The sequence below is a fragment of the Phaenicophaeus curvirostris genome, chromosome 8 (genome assembly GCF_032191515.1).
Source record: "Phaenicophaeus curvirostris isolate KB17595 chromosome 8, BPBGC_Pcur_1.0, whole genome shotgun sequence".
NCBI classification, from domain to species: Eukaryota; Metazoa; Chordata; class Aves; order Cuculiformes; family Cuculidae; genus Phaenicophaeus; species Phaenicophaeus curvirostris.
The window spans coordinates 1,219,294-1,245,323 of NC_091399.1; the positions used below are offsets into that span (position 1 = coordinate 1,219,294).

The following is a 26,030-nucleotide window of genomic DNA, read 5'->3' on the forward strand; positions in this document are numbered from 1 at the left end:
ACTATGTCTGTTGAGTTAATCGGGGCATAAAGTTAAGCATGGCTGCATCTCTCTGTGGGACTGGAGGGCTGAGCAGGGAGAGCCTCAACAGCAGCCTGCAGGAGACCAACCCTACCAACCCCATGTGCACAGTCCCAGCGCGCTGCGCTTTGCACACACATAAGACACGTCTCCACTGCTGAACACGCAGGTCTGACTGATATTAAAAATCTGTTTCATCTAAGGAAATGCCATTGGCACTTAGGAATGTTTGTGGGTATTTCTTTCCATTTTGGACTTGACAATAATTTTGCATTTCCAAAATTAAGTGAAAACTCAGAGATGGGACTGAGTATCTTGTCTCCAGTGGCTCTACCTCATACAAATGCAAACAGTCAATACTTAATTTTATATATATTTATTATTTAATAAAGCTGCTGTTAATTCTATTCTGTTGCTGGAAATATCAGGTTCCAGATATCAGGAATCACTGAAACAAAATATATCATTGAAATACATAATTTCATCCAGCTACAGCATAGAAACATCTCTCAATTTTATGTGAGATGAAACATGAATTGGGCTATGCAGATCCTTTTTTCTTTCATCATAAAACTGTACTGACATAATACTTTCTGCAGCACCACTGTTTCTAGCAAATGGATTCTAACATACAACACTTTAAAGCTGCAATACAAGAGAGATCAGAATATCAGGACTACGTATAGTATAAATTGAATTTGGTTTATACTATTTCCTTAAAGAGTGAGTATTATCATGTTATCAAACGTTTTAAAAAATGCCACATTTCTGAAAATAGTAACTGCTCAGCACACAGCTGTGAGTAATACAACAGTAATAGTACGATCTGTCAGTGAACATATGCAGAGTGACCCAGGACATTTCATTGCCATATTTTGGAGTCAACATATTTCTGTTTATACCCTAACTACAGCAGATTCACTGCATATTCTGTCTAAATGTTAGCATTGGATAGCATATATAGAGACTAGTGAAACTCAATGTCTGCCTTTTCAAATATGGGGGTATCTGAACTGAATTTGGATCTGCTGGGTATGCACAGTGCTCACCTGGTATTGCTAGCTATGAAAACCTATTGTCAGGAGAGAAGGATGTTGTACTATAATAACTGTGTTGCCTATAGGAGTTCATAAAACAAGGGAATAATAAATTCAATACTGGTTTTATTTTTCCTGTCATCAATAGTTGTTTTGTAAGCAAGTCAAGACCTCTAGGGTCACCAAGGGATCTTGTAATCAAGATTGTGGTTGGCCACAGTCATGGCCCAGCAATTTACACAGATGGCATTCTTCAATTCAGCTGTAAACTGTGAGCAATATTTTGCATTAATACTGTTCAGAGCTATTTAAACAAAAAAAAGTTAGTAGCATTAAATGCTATTTTGAGACTCGATCCTTCACTGAGTGAAAAGAGTGTTATTTTGATAGACTGCAGTACTAGGAAATCTTAGTTGCTGTGGTAAGATACTTGTACAGTCTTAGTACATCAGTAATGAAGTCCTGCCTGTAAAGATGATTCTATCATGGATGGCAACATGCACTTCAGTACAGTTATAGGAGCAATCTTGTTTTAATATATATATGTATTTTATATATATATGTATATATATAAAATTCTGCTTGATACTTCATGTATTTTCAGATATCTAATATTTAAAAGCATCCTTTATCATTGCTAAATTAGCCAAACCAGTACAAAATTAAGTGCAAGAAAAATACCAATTCACATAGTTTTTACCAGTAATACAAAAGGAACAGTGCAGCTTCTCCCATTTATGGCCAGTTAGGAATGTTGATATAGAACGACTAAGGGAAAATTTCCTACTTTCAAAGGATCTCTCAAAATAGTTTGTGTTCCAGTTTGTAATGGAAAAATAGTTTCTACAGAATTTTACTTCTGGTTAGTGGTGGTTGATGGAAAACATGAAAAGGAGTTGGTACTGTCCTTAACTGATTGCCTAAAAACATTAAGTCTGAAGCAGCTTGATGAACCCCTGCGAGTGGGAGAGGAGGTTTTACTCTTAGCCTATAGCACCTTTGTCCTTAACTAGAGATTTCTTATGCTCAAAAGGATGCTTTAGCATTTCCCAAAACACATTCCGGATTTGTTGGAGAGGAAGAGGAAAGTAGTGTTTTATGAAGGCACACCCATGCTGAATTTGCAGGAAAAAGGAGAGAAAACAGAAAGCAGTACTGCACAATGCAGTTATAATACAAGGCTCATTCTTGAAACCTGAATATCATGCTAGAAGAAAATCTAGATATGTGTAATATTTTGAAGAAATATTTTGAAGGCAATATTATTTGATTTTTTATATCAAAAAGAAAAAAATCTGTGTAATGTGGATAGAATGCTATTTAGGAAGGGAACTGAATATTTGTATTGCAGCCTTAAAGAAGCACATTTTACTGCAATATTTTTTTTCTGTAAACTACGGTCTGCAACTCAGCAGACCATGACTGAATGCTTTTGAAAACTTGTAGATTACAAACATGAAATCACAATTAATATCCTCTAAAAGTAATTTCAGAGCTTTCACGTCTTAAAAAAGGACAATGTGTACTGCTTCACAACGTAATGCAGCTAATCAAAAAAAGGAGTAGAATTAAAGTATTTACATAATGAGCAATTCTACAGAAGGCGATCATCCCCATGTAAGCACTGCTGATTATATCCCACGCTGCTTTTAACAAACTCTACCAGATTGGATCCAGTCATCAGCACTTTCAGAGAATCCTTAAAAGCCTTTTATGGGTCTTTACACTTAGTGCAGAATGATGTTCTTCAGGTAGAATATGCTGGTGAGGGAGGACAGTGTCAACACAAGGTACCAGCAGGAGAAGAGGACTTCAGCGTCACCGGTGATCCCAAATGGGGATGTACTGGGAGCTGCAAAGAGAAGAAAAAGGAGTTAAGTGAAAGATTCCTCTCCAAGACTTCAGAATTCTTCATTTTCGTTAATTTTCTAAGAGAACTTTTAGGGTAGCGTAAGTGTTCATCTGAAAACCAGAGAACAAAAGTAGCCAAGTGTTTCCACTGCACTGCTCAGTGGATATTATTTTTTGTTTTAAAGAGGATAGATCATTATTAAGGCAAGCATTTAAGAATGTGAGTACTTAACACCAGACGAGTGCTTCGTATTTAAACATCTGAATAATTTATCTGTTTTTAAGTTACTGAGCATTAAGGTCTCTACTGAAATCAATGAGAAGTGAATATATTTAGATCTGTTTGAAATCAACTCATTTTCTGTCTGACTTTAGAGGCCAAAATTTGACAATTTTGCTTAGCTGAAGAGGGTATTTGTTTCCAGTCTCTCTGAAAAAATTGTATTTACTCACTTAAATAAAGCCTTTCTCAAATTCCTTAGTAAATATTATAGTAAGTAAAAAAATAAGATAAAATGTAAGAAAGCAGAGTCAAGAAACAAGTGAGGAGAGACAATCATTTCACCAGTCGTGAGTGGGTTGTCTGCTGGCTATCCTGACTGTGGCACAGAAGTGGACCTGGGCAGAAACTGGCAATTTTGGTCTTGTAAATACACAGGCAGGAGGAAGGAAAAGGACCTGTCACCTCACCCTGCACCGAGCCAAAGTTATCAGGATGATGCTATTGGGATGTGTGGCTGCTAAATAACCATTGTAGACTTGCTTTGGCTGGTAGATTTCTGTACCGAATTTCTCCCAAAATTTTCCTTTTGTATGATGCATGAAACCCCAACCTCTTATAGTCATATGAAGCAACATGTGCTTTTTGGTTGGACATTAGTGTCAAAGGTTTTGTTTTCCAAACTATAAGAATATACTGTAGATTATTGTACAACACAACGTCTGTGTCAAGTGCCATTTCTACAAGAAGGCATTGCTTATGTCAATGGCACTTTATTTAGATACACGTTGCCGAATCTGACTGAACTGACCCGATATCTGCCAGAAACATGGGTGGAATGTTCTGCCTATGTTCTGCCAGGATCATAGCTGGTGGATGCCAAGCAAGACTGAGCCAGCTTTGTGTCCATGTCCTGGTGCTCACAGGCTTTTCCTTGCAGAGGGCAGAGGTGTTGGAAAGGCAGGAAGTGAATAGAGATTTCCAAGCTCATTCCTGACAACTCATCTTGAGTAAGCTGAGGGTGTTCAGCCTAAAGGCTGCCCTGAAAAAGGGAGAAACCACTAAACTGACTATTTTCACGAACACAGCAGACGTGTGTAAATGAGGAGGAGCGATCATACAGGAGCCCCAGGCTGGTGGGGTTTGGTTACCACATGGAAGATTCTGCCTTTTCTGCAGGACCACTCCCTTTGCCTTGTTACACTTCTGCTCTGAGGCATCCTCAGAGCACCGGGTTATCTGGATTGAGAACACCAAGAGATGATCTGAAGAGGAGACCTCAGCCAACAGCTCTACTATGCAGGTACATGGGAGACAGCTACACAGAATAGGTACCAGTGGTGCAGAAGGTAATTTTCCTGGGGCAATTCAAAGCTTGTCTGACCATCTTGCCCAGAAGTGAGCTGTGTCTGGCAGCACTGCTGTCCCTCACCAATGCTAAGTCCACCTCTGGCACCGGGGTACAGCACATGCGGAGCTTTGGAATAAGCAAATTTTACCAAATCCTCATGTACTTCCTTTCTGGGCAGAGAAGAGAAGGAGAAACAAAGCATCCCTGGTGGCAGACACAAGCTGTGCTGCTGGGATGTCCAGGAGGTTTGCACAGTGCAAGCAGTATGGATTCCAGTGACGAGAGCAGGATCTCCCTCAGTGGGATTGATACCCAGGCTTGCATGGAAAGCCCTCCCAAGATGCACAATGATAATAAGGCAACGGAAGAGATTTCACTAAAATCACAGCTTGTCTGGAGGAAAAGGAGAGACTACAGCAATCATCCAAGAAAATAAAGTAAAGCCGTGGTTTTCACCAAATTTTGTTTGCTTCTGCAGGACAGAGCTTTCAAAATTTCAAGTCTTGTTCAGTCCGAACACTGAAACATAAACATCCCTTTCCTTTCAATAAAGATGTCTGTGTTATCTGCTCCTGGGTCCATTTTCAACATATGACATTTCATTAGGCACAGAGTATGTAATGAAACAAAAAATCATTCACCTTTCCTCCCATGCAGAAAGGTTCAGGTAATAAAAAAAATTAAAAGTCAAAGCTTGATTTTGAAGCTTAATTTAGTGACTTACAACCATGACTATCTGGAGGACAGAGTGCTCTCTTTTCATTCAAAAGGAACTTTCTGTGGTAAGTCAGCATGACAAATCAACATTTAATTTATTACAAAAGTAAGGCTAGCAAGCTGAAGCATAGCATAGGTGGTTTTTAATTTTATCGTATTAAAAGAGTTTCCCCAATGTAAAGATAATTTGAGACACAGTGGCTATAACAGCGAATGGAAAATTATGTAAATCTGATTTCCTGCATATGAACCAATACTATCTTTCTAAAGCTTATTAAATCATATCTGGATTGTTTCAGCACAAAGGTACTAACTGAATTAATGGGGGAAAAAATACATAGACTTGGGTAGATAATAAAGAAGAATTATGGTTCCCAAAGCTGTTTTACCAGAAGAATTTGATGCGAAAGAAACCTGAAAGAGAAGTAAATCTGGAGCAGTTCAAGCCACTGGACTATGCTGGGTTTGAGTAAACTTCTCCAAGGGCTGAGTTCCTGTAGTACAAGGAGTTGCAGGATGCCAAACAAGTGCAGGGGCAGGTTTTGCTGATTCCTTGGCCATGTATTGACCCTATTCAATCCCACTATGTCCCACACCTCACCTCCCTGAGGAGCTGGGCTGTTGACGCTATGACTGGGTCTAACAAACAAGGTTTCAGTTTTAAAAGAAATTTAATAAGATCTCTGAGTTTCTTTAAACCTGTCTTTGGCATTACAATAAAGAATGAAACCCAGTTGTGCTGCATGGCTTCCAGGTTCACTGGGACTGATGCTCTGAAAGAGCTTGAACCAAAATTTAAAATTCTCTATCCCCTTCAATACCTATTCCATTTAATCAGATTCCCTTAAAGAGGGCAAACTTGTGTGAGCCTGCTGTCATTTGGGTCTGCTGATTAGTACCTGCTGGATATTATCCCCAATATAAGAAGGATATGGAACAGTTGGAATAGGTCCAGAGGAGGGCTGCAAAGGTGATCAGAGGGCTGGAGCATGTCTGCTATGAGGACAGGCTGAGACAGTTGGGGTTGTTCAGCCTGGACAAAAGAAGACTCCAGGGAGACCTTCCAGTACCTGAAGGAGACCTACAAGAAAGCTGGGGAGGGACTTTTTACAAGAGCTGTAGTGGTAGGACAAGGGGGAATGCCTTTATATAGGAGAGGGGAAGATTTAAATTAGACATCAGGAAGAAATTCTTCACAATGAGGGTGGTGAGGCACTGGCACAGGTTGCCCAGGGAAGCTGTGGCTGCCCCATCCCTGGAGGTGTTCAAGGTCATGTTGGATGGGACCTTGAGCAGCCTGATCTAGTGGGAGGCGTCCCTACCCATGGCAGGAGGTTGGAATTAGATCATCTTTAAGGTCCCTTCCAACCCAAACCATTCTATGATTCTATGATATCATTTCACTTAGTGGGATCTGCTGTGGCGTTTGCTGTAGAAAGCCAATATAAACATGAATCAGGAAATTTAGTTATGACCTATGTTTGAGCATACTGAGTTGTGAAATTCTAGTTTTTGTCATTCAGAGCTGAGGTGTCGAGTGTGCATGGAGATTTAAGCTGGACATTAGGAAAAAAAATTTCACAGAAAGGGTCATTGGTCACTGGAACGGGCTGCCCAGGGAGGTGGTTGAGTCACCTTCCCTAGAGGTGTTTAAGGCACGGGTGGACGAGGTGCTAAGGGGCATGGTTTAGTGTTTGATAGGAATGGTTGGACTCGATGATCCAGTGGGTCTCTTCCAGCCTGGTTTTTCTATGATTCTATGATGCTATTCATTTTTGTATCCACATGGCCCCAAGAGTCTTCCTGAACAAAGAAATTTATGTCATTGTGGAAATGTCCCCAAAATCTATTGTGTGTCAATGGGCAAACTGATCAAGAATTGGCTTCAAAAGGCTTTTTAAGAATTGGATACTGCAGATTTAGAATACCACACTATTTTATTTCAAATTGGAATTGTTAGCTGGAGAACATTTGACATATGCCTGCACAGGACCTGCAGTCCAGTCTGAGCACTGTGGTGCATTTCTTCAACACTCTAATTCACCTAACAGTGGAAAATGCCTGATTGTTCTTGTGTTTTCCTTTAATAATCTCTGTTGTAATTATCAGCCTGAATTAGAGCACCCTTTGAGCGGCTTGGCTGGCAGAAATGGGCAGGGTATTTCCTGATCATTCTTCTGGGGAACACCTGGTTCTCTCAGGTATGATGGACAGTGACTAAATAATTGGGAAAGTTTTGCCAGATCTTTATGCCTCTTAGCTTTAATTTGACTTCTGGAAATCTCCAAATATTTCTAGTCTCCAAAGTGAAATTATAAGCAGATGTTCCTCTCTCATTGTAAGTGGCAAAGTGATTGCATTTGTTACAAAGTCACAGTAAGTCTACTGGATGGCATACAGTTTAAATGTTGTGCTTGGCCCTTAAAAATCCTTAAAAATTAATAGCCTTCTCCAGTCCTTTTTTTTTCACCTCAATATTTTGATTAACTTTTCCTGTGGCTACCTGATTGCTCTGCTGACAAAAGATTTTTTTGTTCCCTAATATTCATAAAATTCTGTAGATCTTTTGTGTTGTTCTAAAAACTTTAAAAAGTAAAGAAACTTACTTCTAAAATTTAAAGCTTCTTATTGTGGTCTCCTTAGTCATTCATCTAGAATGAATAATTATTTTTATAATACTAAGCAGTCCTTGCTTTCATTATCATTGATGTGTAATTCTAGGCAATGTTATTTTGTACTCAGACTGGGTAATACTCACAGGTTTCTTTGGTGGTTCTCTGTGTCTCTAAAAACTTTAGTTTAAAAGGACGCATACAGGCACACTTGCAGTCTTAATTATTGCATGAATTATTTGACTCTGTGATTACATCTGCAGCTATGCTGAGTATTTCCATAATACCTATCACCACCATTATAAAGGAACACTTTGTTTATAACTGATTTTCCAGTGCGTGAAGTATTGGTATGCAGAGATGGGAAGGAGAACAGTAGTTGGCCCACAGAGAATTATTTGGCTAAAGTTTCTGTTCCAGAACAAAGTCTCAGTAACTATCTGAACTAGAAATCAAGCTCATATTGTTTGGCTCCTCTCGTGCTGACCCGGCGGTGAAAATTCAGTTCAGAGTGATGATAGTTGTCCCTTAAAAAAAAGTGAATTTCCATCTAGAAGAGGACTAGAATGAGCTTGATGAAAAGTCTGATGTTTGAAAGATAAAATGACCTAGGATTTAGAAGATGCAATAACTTCAAAATATATCAGCTTCATTCATTGAGAGATGATAATTCAGTTTATAGCTAATGGAGAAATGAAACCCTGCGCCTGGGAGCAGGGTAACTGGATGCTGATGGTCCCATAGCGACGTTTGGGTGTTATCATGTTTCACTCAATGCATTGGTTGCCATCCATGTATGAGTGGAAGAAATGGTCCTAAAATTTCTGAGAGACTCTTTTTCTGTGATGCCCAGTCCGGTAGGGCAGGGGCAGTTTTCTGAGCTAAGCTGCGCATACAGCAGCATCGCTGAAGAGCTGTGAAGAGCCTCGGTGGGGTTTGGCAGGTCCCTGAGCATGCCACCTCCAAAAAGATAGTACTTCCCTCATGGAGCTCTGCAAGGAGCCTTGTACTCAGTCATCACCTGCTCACTGAGAGTAGCCCTCAATACTGACATACAGAAACAAATTTTGTGTGCACATTTTGTGCTGTGTCCTCGTAAGCATTATCAGGCTCATCTAATCTCCCTTAATACATCAAAATTATCAGTAGATCTGTGTGAGTCATTGCTCTTGTTGCAGCAGAGACATGTGGAGAAAGTTTCTGCTCCCCTTTCCCCCTTTGCTTTGTAAAACCCTGTGTTATTAACTATTGATAAAAACAGGTCTATCTCTCATGCTGGACGAGACCACATCTAACATCTTTCCTGGGAGTCATTTGCATGGTGTCACAGTCCAGCTAAAGGAGTATGACCACCAGCCAAGGTCCCTGTGTGCATGCCTCTGAAGTCCATGTGGTCTAATTAAGCTCTCCTTTATTCAATTTTAGTGATTATTCTACATAATCCTAATGTTTTATAACAGTTAGCAGTTTTGAAAATATTTAAGCACACTCTTAGCACAGATAGGATTATATTCATACATCTCTCCTGGTGGTGAATAGAAAGGAACAAAGTAGTATTATATCACTATCTCTAATTAATGCAAGAGATTAGGAAAAGTACTATGCTGAAACATGCAAACCAACATTTCCTAACACCAAGGACTGCATTAACCAGAAATAATTATAAGCTTTAATGCCGATGCCTTGTAGACAAAAGCACGGACCTCTTTAGGTTGTCTGAATAAGCAAGACTAATGCTGTTAAATGGATTATGCAGAGAGATGTTAATGAGCATTTCATCTAACTATATTCAGGTTAATGATTTATTATAGAAAAGCCTTAATAAATAGGGTTTTGTGCATTTAAAATATATGGAGAGGGATGGAATAAACTAACTCAAGGTCAAAGCAAAAAGTCAGAAAAAGATGACAAAGAGTGGGCTGTCAAAAATGTTTTTTTAAATAAAAGATTGTAAGATAATGGGACTCTGAAGGCTCAGCTGAGTTCTACAGATAACATCTCTAAATATTATTACACTTAAAGTTAGTTGAGGATTTATGGCTTTGGAGGAGCAGGTCGACGGTCTATAAAAGACTGAATTAGAAAGCAATGGTTTATGATAGGAGACGTAATCTTCTTGGAGAGTGCTAGAACAGGCTTACAAGTGTTTTGACCAAAGGAAAGTTTGTCAAGAAGAGAAACCTCACTCTGTGCCTCAGATGCTGGGCAGAATTGTAGAAAGCTTAACCTTGAGAGAACAAAACCTTAAAAATCTTGTTTAAAAATAAATCAGCGAAGGCACCAATTTGTTTAGTCTTATGCAAATGCAATCATCCTCAAGGCTAAGTGCCCGAGACAGGAAATTTACAGTGATAGAAAATTCACTAGCAAAGTTAAATAGATAAATCTGTATGAGGAGGCCTTTTTGAAGTCTGTGCCAGATGGAGACTTTGATTAAACAGAGATTTGACGTGATCATAACCTGGAAAATGCTGATAATTTAAGTAATGTTGAAATGCATTTGGACCATGCCTGTAGTAGATGCGAGCTAGACATGGAGGCACAGAAATTCCTCTTCATTCTGATGTTCCTCTGTTACTGGTAGGAATCACTCAAATTCCTTTTAATGAGGGAAAAACTTGCAGCTCTGCCCGGATCAATGTCCCCAGAACACATTTGAAATGCAAAATGCTTATATGCTTCTTTTGGAAAGAATTTTGCTTTTGTATATTTTTCTAGCCAGGAGTCACTCAGCACTACTCAGAGACAAATATATCTGGAAATCCCTGAGAAAGGAGACAGGAAATATTGCAAAAGTTGTCCATGAGCTGACACTGCCTGAATGGATTTATGCAACTTTAGCTTATTCTAAGACAGAGCTGTGGAGGATATAGTCCAAAACTGCTAGGCTCTTAAAAGAAGGGCTTTGTCGTTCTCTGAAATGAGAGTGTTGGCAGGAAGATTCGGAAGATGAGTCCCTCTGCAATACACTGTTGGAATTGATAAGAGAGGTGTATTATCAGGTCCTATGCATTGGCACTCACACAAAGCTGCTGTGAGGTGCATAAACTGTATAATGAATAGCTTATGCTGATTTGGTTTTAATTTTGAATTGAAATTAATAAGGTAGCATTTTTTGAGTCTTAAAATAAGAATACGGAGAATAAAATATCATTCCTTTAACTGCAGAGGCAAACCCCAGCTATTTGTTGCACTAAAATATTAAAGCTTATTCTTAAATATTTGAGATAAATATGCCACAAGCAATGCTTTAAAGTGCATATTGCCTCTTTCTGTTTTGTGTGTGTATCTATATATGCACAGAAAAGAAGAAAGAAGCATTTCTAGTTTCAGCCATAAAGACACCAGTTATGATAAGCTCTATACAAAATTTGAAACTGTTCTTTACACTGATTTTGACTGAGTTAAAATATAAAATATGATATTAACAGGACTAAAAAAGTCAAGCAATCAAAATGTGACAACTAGCTCAGTCACATACCATTGTAATTCATTGTAATTTCCTAATTGTGGGGAACTTTTCCTGGGAATTTGGGTTCCCTGGCTACAGAAACAGATATCCAAGGAGGAAGCAGAAGAGACAGACTTCCCTCCCTGCCCTCCACAGTAGTCAGAGTTGCCCTTCCCTTTCCACCCTGTTCCACACTCAAAAGTAACTCATGCTAAATATTGTAAACAGCAAAGTACTGATTTAAAACAAGCTAAAAATATGCACAGTAATGTACATTTTAGGCAAGATGATTTTTGCTTGCTTATTAATGTGATGGGGCATGCCAGACACATTTTGCAGTTGTTCAAACTAGATCTACTTTGTGAACACTTATCAGCTGCATTTCATTAAGCTTATAGATGAAGCAAGACCATAACTGACAGAGCTCGTCAACTACGTGGAAAAATGTTTTTAAGTGTCTTAATTTCTGTTCTCAAATAACTCTCTGGAACAAAGCATCTCCAAAGTCAGCAGCTTCTAAAAAGTACTTAGTGCAAGCATCTCAATATCTATAGTATGAATACAGAAGCACCTCTCTAACCATCATAGTTTGACTCACAGAAGCACCTCTCTAACCACTATAGTTTGACTCACCAGCAATGTATTATCTTGCAAACAGAATTGCTCTCTTTTCTAACGAGAGCATCCCATGCTCGGGCTGAAGAGGAGTTAAAAACAGCCATCCTTTTCACAGAGTTGCATTTAGAAATACAGGCCTGGGCTGGGATGAGCTTTGGTGGCAGCAGCAGGGAGCAGCCACGCTCCAGGGGTGGTAGCAGTTACTGAAGGGGTTGTTAAATGGAGTTATTTTTCTCCAGTTTCACTGTCTGCCTCAAGCCCTGCCTGGGTCAACTGCCTCTCAGCAGACTCTCTCCTATGAACAACCCACTTTCAAAAGCTGTGCTAACAAATGGAACCCTAAAATTTTAGATTTTTTTTTCTCTAAAACTCATTCGTCCTTTCTGTCAAATTCCAAAATCTGATGTTTTATTTTCCAAATTATCGTTGACTCTTCTCAATAGAAATGCAGGTTTAAATCTGATTGTGGTTGTTCACAGCAAAACATTTAATGTTAAAAAAGGTGCTGTTTAGAGAAAAAAACTATCTCTATTTTGTCAGACTTATAAATGGTGAAATTTTTCAGCTAATTGATAATTTAAAAAAAACAGAATCATTTGATTATATATGTAGTTACAGATAGATTGGCAAAGTTGTAGTACCTTAATTGAGAGAGGGTAAGAGAAGCTTTTAATTCAAATTAAATGGATGCTATTGTTGAAGAGTATTTAAAATATTAGGAAAAGCCTTCTCCAAGAAGGGAGGCTAATGGGGTATCTTATACTTAGGCACAAGATCCTGACAATTCAAAAACCTTGATTTTACTTTTACTTACTACATGTGCCAGAGGAATCAGTGTGGTCTCCAGTGTCAATGTCAGTTTTTGGGAAGAGTTCAGCATCTAATCATTAGTGATGTGATAGTAAGGGACCTACGGAAGCTATCAACATTTTCTGTTCAGTATGTGTACACCCTCAAATTTTTAAAAAAACAGGCTACAACCCAAACTACTGCATTTGAATATGTTTGAATATGATTACTTTATATTGCTACTGTTTTCACAGAAAAATGGTGTTGTTAAAACTTTATTACCTAGGTGTGTTTTGTTTCCAAACTTGCATTTTAAATTTTAGCATGCAGTTGCCAATAGAAAATTCCCCATTTACAAGCAATTATCACACAGTGGTACCTAAAAATCCCTGTAGTTATTGTTCACTCTAATTATATGGTCATGCTGTGGTTCCTACCTGGTAGTGTTTATAAGTGTAGGCTTTTCAGTGGGAGCCAGGCATGCACCGTTTTTATTACTCCATATTTCTGTATCTACAATGGATTCTGGTAACATGAAAAATGGGCAGTGGTGATTTGGAGAAACTCTTAACAATAGCATCCCTAACACAAAAGCCTGTTTTGTAGATAATCGGTGTAAATAATAGATTCCTAACATTCTGCTGTCTATCAAGTTATTTCTTCAAGCAAATGTCTCTGGGTATCATAAACTCAGAAAAATAGTGGAGCTCAGACAAAGCAGGCTCATTCTAATCTTTCAGATAGTGCAGACATGCTTTTGTTGCAGCTGCAAAAATAAAAACAAATTTTAAACCCTTATGCATTGTTGTAGAGCGTATCTTTAATGGAATTTCATTTAGACATATATAAACTTGATCATATGAAATAAAACCCCCACCCTTCCATTAAATATTGCAAGGGAAAAGAATCCTGCTAATACATTAATAAGATAAATGAAGCAGGCATGAACACAGACTGCCTTAGTGTTTAACAGGATAAAATAGCACAACCTTGACATACCTGGTTTCTACTACAAGGAATATTTTATAATCCCAAGAAGTATTTCTGAGGAAAATTACTGTGAAGTAATAGAATAAAATTTGTCTTTATAGATCATCCTTGGTACTCAAGTTCTCTCAAATGTCTTTGTACAGATGAGAAGTGCAGTTGTATTGGTACAAATAAAAAATCTTTCAGAACTACAGATGTGTATCAGCCTCTGAGGTCTGGGACAACTTCTAACAGGTGGAGGAGATGCCAGACCCAGTCCTGGGATGAACCCTGTGCTTAACGGGATCATCAACTGATCTCTGCCTTTAGCTAGTAAAGGAGACAGCAGATATCAGCCAAATGCCTTGTCTGGAGAGTAAAGCAGAGTACTGATCAGACACCTCACTCTTTGTCAAGGCAACCTGAGCCTGAACATAACTGTTCAGAGCAAAGAGCAGTGTGCACCCTGTCACTGACAGTCCCAAACCATGTCTCCCACATCTGCCAACACTGACCAGCAATATTGCAACTGTCCCAGGGTGACCTGAGCTGGGATTGTAATGTAAGAACCTCAAAGTTGAATGTGCTATGAGGAGAAGCAGCTGCATGCACTTCAGAGGGCAGATAAAAATTGAAAATAAACTTAGATCAATATTTTGAAAAAAATAATTCAATTTGATAAGACCAAAACAATTCTGTTTTCTAACAAAAACAGTCAGCTGCATGTGTACTGGAAGAACAAGAATTGATTCTGTGACAATTCCTCAGGAAAGCATCTGTTATTACAGTGGATCATCCATGTTATCTTGTTATGAAAGGTCAAATAAGTTTCTGGGGTGTGTAAATAGGACTGTAGCCCATGAAGTACAGCTGCTACTCTCCTCAGCACAGGAGAGCTGTGTTAGCATGAATGAGTGACTCTGGGAGATGCACAAACCAACTAGACAGAGCCCAGAGAACAATAAGGAAAATATCTCACTGAGGAGAAAGGCTTGCAACAGCAGGGCAATTCAAAACCCAAGAAGGAGAGTGACTTACAATAACAACTGAGATGCCGATAAGGATTGTCTCTGGAGAGAGTAAGGGAAGGATCTGCTTGTGTCTGTAGCAGGTAGAACAAGATCAACAAGTCTGACCTGCAGCAGGTAGGACCCAAAATAGCTATGAATGCAAAACTTAGCAGTGGATTTGCACAGGAAGGATGAGGCATCTGCATCATTACAGAGTTTTAAGAGCAGCTAATATGTAAAACATATCTGTCAAAAATAACACTAGTGACTACTTTCTTCACCTGTGGGAAGAGTTTTTTCTAGATGTTCTCTTTGAGCTTTAAAAAAAACAATAATCCATGAATGCATCATAATTAGCAGTGACTGAAACACTTAATTTCTTTCTGGAAATGGAGATACAGCACGTTCCACAGGAGGAAAAGAACAGTGGCTCATTTCAGAGACAGAGATCAACTACACCAGCCTGCAGCCTTGGAGGCAACTCCCCAGTCCACAGCACAGGCTTCAGCTCCATTTCCCTCTCCTAGAAACTGTCTCTCACTTCTTTCCGATGGCTTAAGGAGATGCCTGTTGTGTGCAAACTGTGCAGAAAACTTTAAACAGATCTTTAATTCTCGTAGAAAAATGAATGCAGCTGTGGAACCTATAATTAGCATATACCTCTTGGCTTATAAAGTCCTGCTCTGCTGTTGAACCGTGTCTTGTGATTTTCTTCATAAATATTTTAAGATCTATCTTAAAAGCAGTTACTTGTCTTCCACTGGGAGCAATCAGTGCAAGGTTTCTCTACAGTTGCACTTCTGAATGGGCAGGAATTTTCTTATTCCCAGGATAAATTTATCTTTGGATAAGCTCTGTCTCCTCCTGGATCTCACTGCCCTGTTTCCACAGGCACCACTCGTGCGTGGCTTCACATTGTTAGACTAAGCACTGTCTTCTAGACTCCTTCGTCTTTCTCTTCCCTCTCTTTGCATAAAAGGAACAACAACATATTCAAATACCTTACATAAACTTGCAGTTCTTACCCATTTCTCTGCGAGATCAGACCTTGAAGGGCTATAACTATCATTAATGTTTCCGTATTAGAGCTATTAATAAGTTAAAGGGCACTGTAGTTTTTACAGCTTGAAATAAAACCTGAATTCCGTTTTCTTTGAGTTTGCCAAGCTTTCCTCTCCTTTATATGTACTAAAGATTTTTTTGAATACCATTTCTTGTTTTATTGCAACAGTAATCTCTTTGGTAAGGTTACCTTCAGTGACTCAAATAGCTTTACCTTCAAATAAAAGTTATTACTTAGCACAAAGGCCAAGCAAAGAGTTCTTTCTGGAATCATATCCATTCTACCTCTTTGGAGCATATAAGAGAAAGGCTGAATAAATCCGAATGTAGCATAGCTTGATGGTCAGAGTTATATGATCTACTACAATGTATTAATGATCTAGAAATACAATAGGTTTTCATTAACAAAATAAGGCTTATGTAATAAAAAAAGTCCATGAAACGGTGACAATTCCAACTCAAAATTTTAAAATAATTCAAGGGAGATTGTCATATTGCCATACCCCCTGCTTAGTTATGCAGACAAAACTACAAGGTTGGTTTCAGAAACGCAATCCGTCTGTAAGCACCTCTAGGCAAAAACCAAAATGAAACTCCAAACACATCCCCCCTGCCCAAAACCCCAAACATGAGCCTATTTGCAGATGTTTCCATTAAGACTGTGCTGAGTAGGCTGGAACACAACTGCATAGTACTGAAATAAAAAAATAGCATCTGTGTCACCTGGCTGATAGATAATGAGTTATAATGCAATAAATAACATAGTCTTGCTTCTTTTTGCTTAAATAGATGGGCCATTCTGTCTAACTAACCTCTTCTTTCTGGTGATGCTTACTGGGGGCGTAGCCTCCTGGTCATTGCCCGAAAAAAAAAGAAACAGCCTAAAGAAAATAATCTGAGTTTCACTATCAAGATATTTCTATAGACATCTGAAGCCTACTAAATTTACTGGCAAAAGCATTAATTCCTTGAACTGAGAATTGGACATGACAAATTATTTTTTTTTTCACTGGATCTCAGAATTACCAATGCTTTATAAAAGAAAGGCAACAACTTCATATGCAGTTGTGTAACCTGGATACCACAATATACAACATCCTATTATCTATCAGCAGCAAAACAATTTAATAACTCCAGTGTAGTCAGCACAGCTAGGAAATGCAGATTATGTTTGTCCCCACATTTAAGAATGCTGCTCAAAGCCCAGATTAACATATTCTAGCTCTGATAGGAAAGGATATGGTAAAAGATAAAGACCTCTTATTTAGTATGTACTAATCACACGTCTGTAGGAAGGTTCTGCATCACTGTACACTGGATTCTGAGTGGCTGGATGCAAGAACACTTTGTGTTGTATTTCTATGGATGTTATGCTGTTAATGCAAAGAGGACTGGCAAGTTCCCCTAGTCCAGCTTCCCATGAAATGTCAGACCAGGTGGTATTTTGAGGTCCTTTCCAACCTGGGCTGTTCTATGATTCATCATATTTCCCAAAAGCTCAGTAAAGGTATCCCAGTTCTGAGGTATACATGGACTCAGGCACAAGTTCTGAATAGGTAGTGAGTTGGGGCTATTCTTAATCATTATGTAGTTTAAGTTGTACAAATGTCCAATTCCCAAACTGTCCTTCTTGCCCCAAATTTGGTGAGAAAACCATTTTTCTTTGTTTATGAATGGAAAACCCAAAAATTTGTAGAAAGTTGAAAAGAAGCTTATCTGTTGAGAATGAAACATAAAATCACTTTTAGATCAGTTTTCTAAATATATGTAGCTAATTGATACTAAAACTAATTCCTGTTGCATTTATTTACATGAAATCTTAGCATATGAGGCAATTGCAGGTCCTGCATACTGTAGACTTACATGATGTGTGTGATTATCTGGCCCTGGATATACACTACAGTGATTAAATACGGATGTCACATTCATCTTCCAAGCTTTGCTTCTAGAAAGATGAGCTTGTTTAGCTGCAGTATGATATGCATGCTATTTCTAAAGCACATAGTATGCTATTTTTTGTTGTTGTTGAAAGTTTCTATTTGAAACTTTCAATTTTTTATAGACTATTTTAGATGGGAAAAAATGTACTAAAATGCTGTAACATACATATGTGTCATTATTCAAAAGTAAAAAATTCTTACTTATTTTGGAGAAGTACTTAGCAGACATAAGTGCTTGCTAATGTGATCAAGTACAACAAGTTTGTATGTCATGAGAGACATACTACAGTTTTCAGCTACAGGTCTTACCAGAATATCTCTCACTCCATAAAACCCTTCCCTCCCACATGTGTGCTCCACTCTGGTGTGCTCTTGGCTCAGTCACGGTAAAGCAAACCACAAAACCAGTTTGTACCCACTTACCTGCATATCTACAGTACACATCTAGCCCACATTCTGTTATCATCTGTAGCAATTGCAATCAACAAAACCAATCATCTGTTGTTTTCCTTAAAATTAAGTTTAAAATAATACACAGAGGGTAATGACATCAGGTCTAGAACAGGCTGACACTGTGTTCTGCATGAAAGCCCAAAATTAATTAGAGGAGAATGGATTATGATCTTCCACTAGAAATGATAAACGCGGCTTCCGTTAAGAGGACATTGAGAAGAAGACTAGGAAAGCACTGAGGAAAATACTGGGTCTCATTCTCATTCCCCCAGGCCTGTATTGTAGTATATAACTTGAGAGATCCAGTTCTCATCCGTATCTCAAACCATGCACTCTAGAAAAGTTCTTTTGTGAAGAGGAACCAAGCAATGCCAAGAACCACAGCTCTCCATGAAAGATAACAACGCTCAGATTTCCATACAAAGTGTATAACTTCTGAGTTGCCTGCAAGGGTTCAGATTTTATAATCTGCCCAGTTCAGAACCATGATACTGTAGAGAAACTATAGAGTTATAAAGTCAATTGCTAAGAAACGTGGATTGTTTTGAAAGTAATATGCAGAGTGTGTGCTTTCAGATACTTATGAACATAATTTTGGCAGCCTACAATAACTGCTTCTCTGACAATGTTGCCCTCATTTGTAAGTGTCACATATGAGAAAAGGAAAAGCATTTTAATGTGACAGAAAAATTTTACTTCGGAGCTAATTACTTTAATTTGATAGAATTTTTGGCTCATCTGCATACTTGACAAGTATTTACAACTTACATTGGTAATTAGAGGATGGGTCTTGTCCTGAAATATTGTAAATAGCTCTGAAGGCATTTTCTAATCCTTCTAACTTTTACAGGAAATGAATTTATTAGTAGTTAATATGTAAAATATTTGTACTTCTGACCTTTTGTAAAACATTCTTTCTCTATTTTAAATGATTGGTTGTCAGAATCTTTTTCCTCAAAATGAAGTGTGACATTGTAAATAAGCTCTTGAATTAAGCAGCATATTAAATCTATGTATTCAGTAGCAACCTTTGATAGTTCTCATATATCATGAAGATTTTGTTGGTTCTGCTACACTGAGGCAATGTCATATAGCATTGTGAATGGTAATTTTTTACATTGAACTTCACAGTTTCTGGACAGTTTCAACATAACTCTTCTGATCTTGACAAAGGATATTGAGTTAAACAGGTTAGTACATGATTTCTTGCCTTTTTTTTCATGACACGATATGAGAAAGGAACTTTCTTGCTGGAGGAACTGACAACCTTTAAACAAATCTTCCTGTGAAGTGGTTGTCAAATGATTTCTAATGATGTTTTTTGTTATTCAGCTGTTCTGTTGATTTTCTTAAACATTCCTTTGGGGTTTCTCTTGGTCATATTTTTGCATAGTCTATACACTGATTTTGTAGGTATATTAAAAAGAAGGAATCTGTAGAATTCTACTGCTGGACCTGGCTAATAGCCAATCAATTAATTATCAATAGTGCTTTTGCTATAATAATGTGATGAATGAAATAAATAATAAAGTTGAACTGTTTACTCATGCCAGAAGAGTTTAAGCATGGTGACAGCTTGCATTATAACTGACTAGACCAGCATTATCTTTTGAGTTTGTCTTGTCTGTCAATACTGCTTAATCTTGTACTCTCTAATGGGATACGTCTTAAATAGAAGGGCACTGGATAAGTCATATACATAAAAGAGATCTACAGCTAGCAGGCATGTGAAAAATCCTCTAATATATATTTTTATGAAACTACCAGCACATTATGTGCTCAGTAGCATAAATAAAAAAGCGTGTTACCCTGGCAATTTTACAGTTACTACATTAGTTAGTAAATGCAATGGCCACCCTTACTTTCCTGTAATAAAAACTGCTGAGCCTTTTCATGAAAGATGATTGCAATTTCCACTGGCCCGTATATGCAATGAGAAACATAACTCATCAAAATCTGAGCTATTTGCTCTGAAGATACAAGACCGTTTTTCTTGAACACTTGACGTGACATTAACTATTCATGAAACTTGAGCATTCAAACAGTGCCTAAGTAAAATTGTTACTACTTTTCAACTTGATTGAGATCTTTTTTTGAACTAGACTCTACAGCAGCCAGCAAAAGGGCTCTCCAAGTGTAAGAAATGCAGAAACTGCCCAGGTACTGTAGCTGTGAGCTATCAATTTGCTGAAAAGTTGAGTTCCTCCTCCAAAATTGATTAATGATAACTGCTTCCATTTGGGTCAAACAGTATTTAACTGCTTGTAAATTTTAATTAAATGATTTGTCACTTTGAACATATAGTTTGTCATCTTGTAGCTAAGCAATGTGTCTTTATCAGAGAATGACTCAAGGGGAAGACATCCATCTTCTCTGTCATTTCACCCCCCATTAAGATAATCTGGCTATTGCGCAGTATGTGAGACTCCATGAAACGGAATGTGCTTCCTACGAACAAGTCCATCATGCAAATTATAAAAACACAATTTCTTCCTTTCATCATTAACATACACCTAACTTTCTGAGTACAACAAATCCTTTCCCCAACAGCTCAGTGAAACAGATTTTTTCCTTCCAACAACTCACTTTTTCCTATTTCATGTCAGGTGACACCTGTAGCTATTCTTAGTCAGCTACCCAAGAATCTTTTCTGTGCCTACAGTTATCTTTACTTGCAAGAAGTTGATTTCAGGAGAAAGTAAAGAGTAGCTTATAAGCTGTGTAAATCCATTGACTGACTAGAAATGATGGTTTATTTTAATTGGTTTTCATGACTGTATAGCTCTAAGCCTCCTTTCTGTGTAACTTGTTATGGAGTCTTTGTTTCAATGAATTTAAATAGGTCTTCTGCATGTGCATGCTATACAGCACTGATACAAGGACATGAGTTTCATATACATCTTCCTGTCCCTGTAATAAGGTTTAATCCTTCAAGGCAGAGGGCTTCTTGTTTGTTCTTCTTTGTTTCTGCGACTACCTCCTGAGTGTGCAAGGGCTGATGAAATGAAACGTTCCCCTTTTGTGGAAAGGGTCATTGGACACTGGAACAGGCTGCTCAGGGAGGTGGTTGAGTCACCATCCCTGGAAGTATTTAAGGGATGGGTGGATGGGGTGCTGAGGGACATGGTTTAGTGATTGATAGGAATGGTTGGACTTGATGCTCCTGTGGGTCTTTTCCAACCTAGTGATTTTGTGATTCTGTGAAAGCCCTTGCTTCTGGAAGTGGCTTTGGATTGATCTTCTGCTTGGGCTTACCAAACTGCAAGATTGGTGGTGGAGCCTTTGCTGAGCCCCTGAGCCTCCCTGGCTGACGCTGCTTCTCCTCTGCAGCTTTTACGTTTGGTGCAGGATTTTGCATCAGAAGGCTTTTCATGGATCATCCTTCCCCATTCACTTTTCAGCTTAATACAGAGGATTTTGGAGACATTATGGCTCAGCTTTGCATATATTATTTTGCAGAAGACAAAAAACCCCAACAAACAGCAGTTGAGAATTTTCAAAGCTGACTGGGAGTTTTAGGCAAGAAACTCCTGTTAAGACTTATGGCTTTGAAAATCTATATCAATTAGTATAATATTTTGGTGGAGACAGCAAAAATAAAAATATGAAAGTATTGGTTTCTCTGTGGGAGGGCCCTTCCCAATTAGTGCTGATCAGTGGTAAGGGATGAGTGCATTATCCTCAAGACTGTCTCCCACTAGATGCACCTTTTGAACACTTTCTTCTTCTGTGCAGATGCTTAGTGTCATCCTGCCTTTCCCATCCCTTACCCGTGGAGAATCCCTGATGCTGATGGGTGGAGACACAACGTGGCTGCAAGGAAAAGCGCTGGTGAAAAATGAGTTCGCTTCCATAATTGTATTTTCTAAGCAATACGTGGTAGGAGTTTAGACAAACTGTTGAGGAAACAAACTCAAGCACTGCACTCTGCTATGCGAGCTCATACTGCAAAGGGCCACTTGACTGCAATTGGTGCTGACCCTGCCACCAATTGCTGAGTGGTTCGGTGGCGAAGGCAGCTGCAAAAAGTTTCATCTCTTTGTTATTTTCCATCCATATTCTCATCACCCTTGTGAAGTCAGGAATTTGGTTTCTTCATTAGAAATATGCTACACTCACCATTAAAATGCACTTTGAAATAGAAAACTAAAAGCACCAAAAGAGGTGCTTTTATATATTCAGCCATCACTTTGCAGGTGAGCTGTGGCTCAGCTCTTCCTAGTGCAGCACTATATTTGTGAGCTGCCATCAGATTAACTCAACATTGTGTGTATGCCCCTCTGTTGATGAGAAAGCAGCACATGCAGACTGTCAGACATTTCCAAGCCAGGCAGTGGGCAATTTCTTTCTGCCATTGATTTTGGCTCAAAATCTAGATTTAGAAAGATGAGACAGAAAACAGTATGTGGCACTTGGCATGAATGTTAGCAAGTTTCAAAGTAGTTATGGATGTCATATTCTTAAGAAAAGTAGCAACAGAAGGGAAAATGATAGATATTCCTTTCCGGGTAGTAGGTAAAGTTTGGCAGTCAGTGATGAAAGCTTTTCACCTTTCCCTTTTTCTCACCTCTCTGGGAATGAAAGGTGCTTTGTTTTGAGTGCATACCCTACGTCAATGCCTGTCTAAAGACCTATGCTTTTGGGAAGACAAAGATGGACTTGGATGCCTTTAAAACCACTTCTGATGGTCTTTGAGAGGTATGGGAGAAAAGATACGTTTTGGTCCAAAAGCAATTAGTTTTTTTCCTAGTGTGTACTGTATAATCCCTTAACTACTGCAATCCCTCAAGTTTCCACAAAAGGAAATTTATGAATAACTGACTGAGACCTGGATAGGGATAAACTGCATTTAACGGGCTGAGGATTTCTAGCTGTTTTTAAAACACAGCTCCTTCTTTGCTTAAAATGAAACACTTCATGTACAATAAACCCTAAATTTTGGGGCAGAGGGACGACATAGGAGACTGCAGATATGGAAACCTTAGAAACAACATCACAGTCATTTCTTATTCCTGAAATGTCTTTATAACCAGAGTGCTGTGCTTTGACAATTTACTGCAGACTATTCAAATTACTCGCTGTTTTCCTATTATGAAAATCCATACCCTGTTCATTCAAGTGAACATGCTCTTGAGCTTTCAAACCTGAGTTTTTCTCCAAATTGCCTCAGTTTAGCAGAAAACTCATTCAGTGTAGTTTTATATACTGTGCTTGTTGAATAAGGAGGGTGAATAGTAGGCAATCACTTCAGTTTCAATCAGAGACATTAAGAAGGATAAGTTCTATCAGTTTTTTTTCTAAAGTCAAATAGATGCATCCCTGCCATTGTGGAATATGATTGAGAAAGGAATGCAAGCTGAGTCATGTAGCTCAAAAATGAGAAGGATGTACGAAAGATGTCAAGGTCAATCATTTTGTCTTGGTGTTTGGAATGAAAGGCATGACTGAATATCCCAGCATCACTCAGTGTTGCCAATCACAATGTGGTACAATATGGAGGTGGGTAGGTGGGAGGGAGCAGGCTGCCACTCATCGATTGGATTAGTCTTCTACTGCCTAATGCCAACAGCTTTTTCTTATGCAAACGTCTGACTCAGCAGCTGAAAAAACAGTAAAATATTGTGCAAAACTTTCATCTTAATGAAAAAATATCTTTAAAACTTTAACCAGATGGCTCCAAATTTTTTTGTGGTACCGTACAATTCAGAGGCTCAGTTAAAATTGGTACTTAATGAAAATCATGCACAGGAATAGGTGCCAAAGCATAGGAACAACTACAAAGTAAATTATCCTTGTAAGCCTTACTGGATTAACAGAGTAGCATAAGGTAAATTGGGCCTGAGCTCTTAACGTGCTTCCTTCTATCTATACAGGTGTGATGTTCATGCTCAGAGGATGACTTGCTGCTCAGAAAGACAAACTTCTGGAACTGGCATGCTCATATTAAGGGTTGTCGTGTATCCTTGATAAGAGATTATTTATTTTTAAATGTTGGTAGTCGGGTCACAGATTCTCATTTGCATCAGGGCCTGGACAAACGCAAAGGTCACGGTGTAGCAGGACACTGTTCAAATGGCTTGAGTGTATAATATAACGTATATATGGCCTAGACTCTGAACTCTAGCCCAGCTCTGAGCAAACCATCTTTGTTTTATTCATCACTCTCAAATCCACAAGTGAACAAACTCTGTTTGTTCATAGTCAGAGTCCATTTAAGCCACCTTGAATGTTCAGGGACTGCTCCACTGCCCTCATTTGTGTGTTTGTGCCTTCAAAACTATTTCTTATTCTGAGGAAGGTCCATCTTCAATAACTGTATAGTCCTGCACAACAGAAGAATAAAACCAAGACAGCACTGCTCCTGGGAGCAGTGGCAGGTTATGATAAAATAATATTTGTTTAATTGTTCAGAACTACTGAGTAAATCTTTTATGACCTCACTCTTTGAAAGATGTCTATCACAACTATCTTGTTTTACCTAAGAATTTTTGTTTTATTTTCTTTAACACAAAAGAGATTATTGGAAGACAAGCATATCATAGAGTCTCTCTTGCATCATCTGATGGCATGCTTAACAGCTCATCTAGGACGTTTAAAGAAAGACCAAAACGAAATTATAAACCAGTTTTGTAGACTGAGCCTTATGACTGGTATTTAGTAAGGAAGGATAAAGATGCAAAGAAATGCATTAACTATTAGGTTCAGAATAAGGAAATGGCTGATCCTTTATTTTCTCTGGATGTCGACTTTCATCCCTAGCTGGAGATATCGCTGGCAACTGTTTTGAAATGTCCATGTTGCATAGATACTCTAGATGCAGCTGGCAAGAAACTGAAATTTCCATTTGGTGAGAAATTCAGACAGTGAAAAGACAAGAAAAGAAGTGTTGCCTGGAATGAGATGGATAGCCTGGAAGAAAGCCAGTACTTTTTTTTCCACTCAAAACTCAACAGGCTTTTATTTGAATTTCTTTAAAACTGACATATTCATGGAGATTTCAAATACGCATTTTCTAACGAGTCCCCTATTCCCCCAAGCCTTCCCTCCTTTAATAATCCAAGTTTGTCAGATCCTTTTCAACCAGCTGTAGCTGTAGGCTCTTTTATATTCTGTGAAGAGCTGGGACCCTCTCTGAAGTTATAGATACACAGTTATATATCCATTTTAAATTTCTGCATATGGCTACACATCTCATCTAGATGGATATATGCATATTTATTCCTGTAAGAATTACTGTAGTCAGCCAATTCTGGCTGATAAAAACTTCACATAAAACATACCCTTATGTGATAAATAAAAACAAAGACTGCTCTTTTTTTTGCTAATGAATCACATCCTGGAAACTCCTGCTTCTCTTTTCTCAATCAGAACATGTCTTTATATGTATGGTCTTCTAGCATAGCTTTACCCTCTCTTGCAGTGTTGGAAGCTGGAAGATTCACACCATGCGTTTTTCTTGACCTTTCGGAGCTGGTGCAGGACTGCAGAATGGCATTGGTGGACATACATGACACACTACACTGCTTGAAAAGCACAATAATAAACAGCTTTGGTCAAGTTTCAGATTCTCCCGAATGGAGTCACACTTACTGTGTTACAAGTTACATATGCAAACATCTGATTTCCTGTATACTTTGGGATCATAGGACTAAATCACTTCTGCACATGACGAACAAAATTTAGATATGTGGATCACTACACCCAGCCTGCCTTCAGAGCAGACATTTCCAGCCTGTGCAACTCTGCACCATCCTCAGGAGTCCGCCCCCTGCCAGGGTTCCTCTTCCACCTGGACAACATCAGGTACCACCGTGTGACTGAGATGGGGAGACATCTTGAGGACATGGACTGAGATGGTCATACACTTTATCTATACTGATATTTAATAAACCTATGCCAGAGCTAAAAAGAACAGTATCTTTCTTTTTA

At 38.5% G+C, this 26,030-nt stretch overlaps 1 protein-coding gene across 1 annotated transcript in view; it reads right to left on the reverse strand.

The window, feature by feature from the left end:
* Positions 1-388: 388 nt before the first annotated feature.
* The window catches only part of LOC138723168 (neuronal growth regulator 1), a 289,849-nt gene continuing 264,207 nt past the window's right edge, over positions 389-26,030 (reverse strand). The window contains exon 7 of the mRNA XM_069862074.1: positions 389-2,910. Within this exon, the coding sequence (XP_069718175.1) occupies positions 2,786-2,910 (125 nt within the window). The 3' untranslated portion in view covers positions 389-2,785. The remainder of the gene's footprint in view (positions 2,911-26,030) is intronic.